Source organism: Aplysia californica, unplaced genomic scaffold (genome assembly GCF_000002075.1).
Source record: "Aplysia californica isolate F4 #8 unplaced genomic scaffold, AplCal3.0 scaffold00714, whole genome shotgun sequence".
Taxonomy (NCBI): domain Eukaryota; kingdom Metazoa; phylum Mollusca; class Gastropoda; order Aplysiida; family Aplysiidae; genus Aplysia; species Aplysia californica.
The window spans coordinates 203,400-205,368 of NW_004797984.1; the positions used below are offsets into that span (position 1 = coordinate 203,400).

The 1,969-nt window shown below is 38.7% G+C and overlaps 1 protein-coding gene across 1 annotated transcript in view; it reads right to left on the reverse strand.

The window, feature by feature from the left end:
- Nucleotides 1-1,969, reverse strand: part of LOC101846380 (sodium-dependent neutral amino acid transporter B(0)AT3-like) — a 75,422-nt gene that overhangs the window by 68,122 nt on the left and 5,331 nt on the right. The window contains exon 3 of the mRNA XM_005108734.3: nt 191-307. Within this exon, the coding sequence (XP_005108791.1) occupies nt 191-307 (117 nt within the window). The remainder of the gene's footprint in view (nt 1-190; nt 308-1,969) is intronic.

The following is a 1,969-nucleotide window of genomic DNA, read 5'->3' on the forward strand; positions in this document are numbered from 1 at the left end:
AAGAAGAAGAAGAAGAAGAAGAAGAAGAAGAAGAAGAAGAAGAAGAAGAAGAAAAAGAAGAAGAAAAACAACAACAACAACAACAACAACAGCAACAACAACAACAACAACAACATCAACAACAACAACAACAACAACAACAACAACAATAACAACGATGCTTATTTAAAATGATTAGCGGTAACTTCACCTCCTCCATTTTTCTGAGTTAGGTACGGGAATCTCCAAACATTGCCAAGTCCAACGGCGTATCCAATCAAAGACAGGACAAACTGAGCCCTGTTGTCCCACGTGACTCTCTCTTCGCCTGTTGAATTAAGGAAACACCATTATAATTTTGGTAAAAATTGTGAAATGGTATGAGTTTAACGCCCCTATCAACACTGTTAGGTTATTTAAGGGGCGGGACCTCCTAGTTTAACGTACGTCTCCGATAGGACCGAGCCAAGTGGGAAATTCATGTAAAGTGCCTTTCCCAAGGACACAACGTCGGACCGAGCTGAGGCTCGAACCCCCGAACCCGCAATCTCACGATTACATTAGAATATTAATATACGGCTGTAGAATATTTTGAAAATAAAATAACCTTTCATGATTTTGTGACGAAACGAAAAGAACTCAAAGCTAATTTACTGCCCTTCACTCTTTGGACGGATGACTCAAACTTCTGTTACTGTCTTTTTAAACTTTAGGGATAGACTATATGTGTCACGACGCGGAGGAATCAGGCGCTTGTCACTTTTTGGGCACGTGGAGTTATTGGTATCATCTTAAAGATTTTTCGTGTGTCTTGCTCTCAATAAAAAATATTCCTTTATCTTGAATACAAGTTGAGATATTTACAATTGAAGAAGGTGGGGGTCACCTGGTCTCAGAGGTAAAATTAGCGAGAAAATGGTTGCCAAAGTTTAGTTATTTCCTTAGCTCGAGTGTCTGTGGGAAAAGAAAATTTACATTTTTTATGCCTTTAATTGGTGTGGGTTTTTTTCAGTAGAATCTACACAGAAATGTGTTCTTAAATGGACATAGAAGGTGTTGTGCCAAAAACCTAAAATTTGAGCCAAACCTAAGGAAAAATGACATTTTCTTCACTTTCATTATTTTGACAAGAGCCTGATTTCACTACGTTGTCTTTTGCATTTTATCGTTTTGCTTTAATTTACCGTCCTGCTCATCCTCAAATGCCAGATCTGCTACATACATCGTAGCCCCGGGGTTGTATTCCTCACATTTTAGAATACTTCAAGGACGAAGATCTCTTTGAAACTTTAATTATTTAAAAAAAAAAAACACTTTGCCAGACTACTATGCAAAGCGTACAGATCGGATTAACAAGTAAAATTCCTCTTTGGAAAGTGGCTGCACAGAGTTCCCAACATCGTATGGATACGATTGTAAAACACGACGTACGGATAAGGTGAAATAATCTACATTGTGCCGATGGGGGTGTAAAGTTATATGTGAGGCGTGCTGACAAAATGAGTTACTTCTCGGATTTGAACCCTTGGGAAATAGATATAACACACTTATACTTATGAGTGAAAGTTTTACAATTTATAAGTATGAAATATTAAAGGGCATGTTATACTTAAATAATATGACGTCCATAAAAAATCTACAAATTTGTCACTAGTTAGAGTCTAGTTTTGGCAAATAGCTCCATTTATGGATTGTGAGAAATAACTCATTTTGTCAGCTTGCCTCACATACACATGTACATGGGGCCGTTTGACGTCGGGGTCCCAGTGGAGTCTGCTCACTTTTTCTGTGTTATTTAAGCCCCATTCAGTGTCTTGCCCACGGATACTTTAGTTTGTTTGTTTGTTTGTTTGTTCTGTTTGTCTGTCTTCATATTCTTTTCCGTCTCTGTCTGCTCGTCTGTTAGTTTGATTGACTTTCTTTCTCTACTCCCTCCGTCCCCCAACTCTGGCTGGCTGTCTCTCTCTCTCCCCCCCTCTCTCTCTCTCTC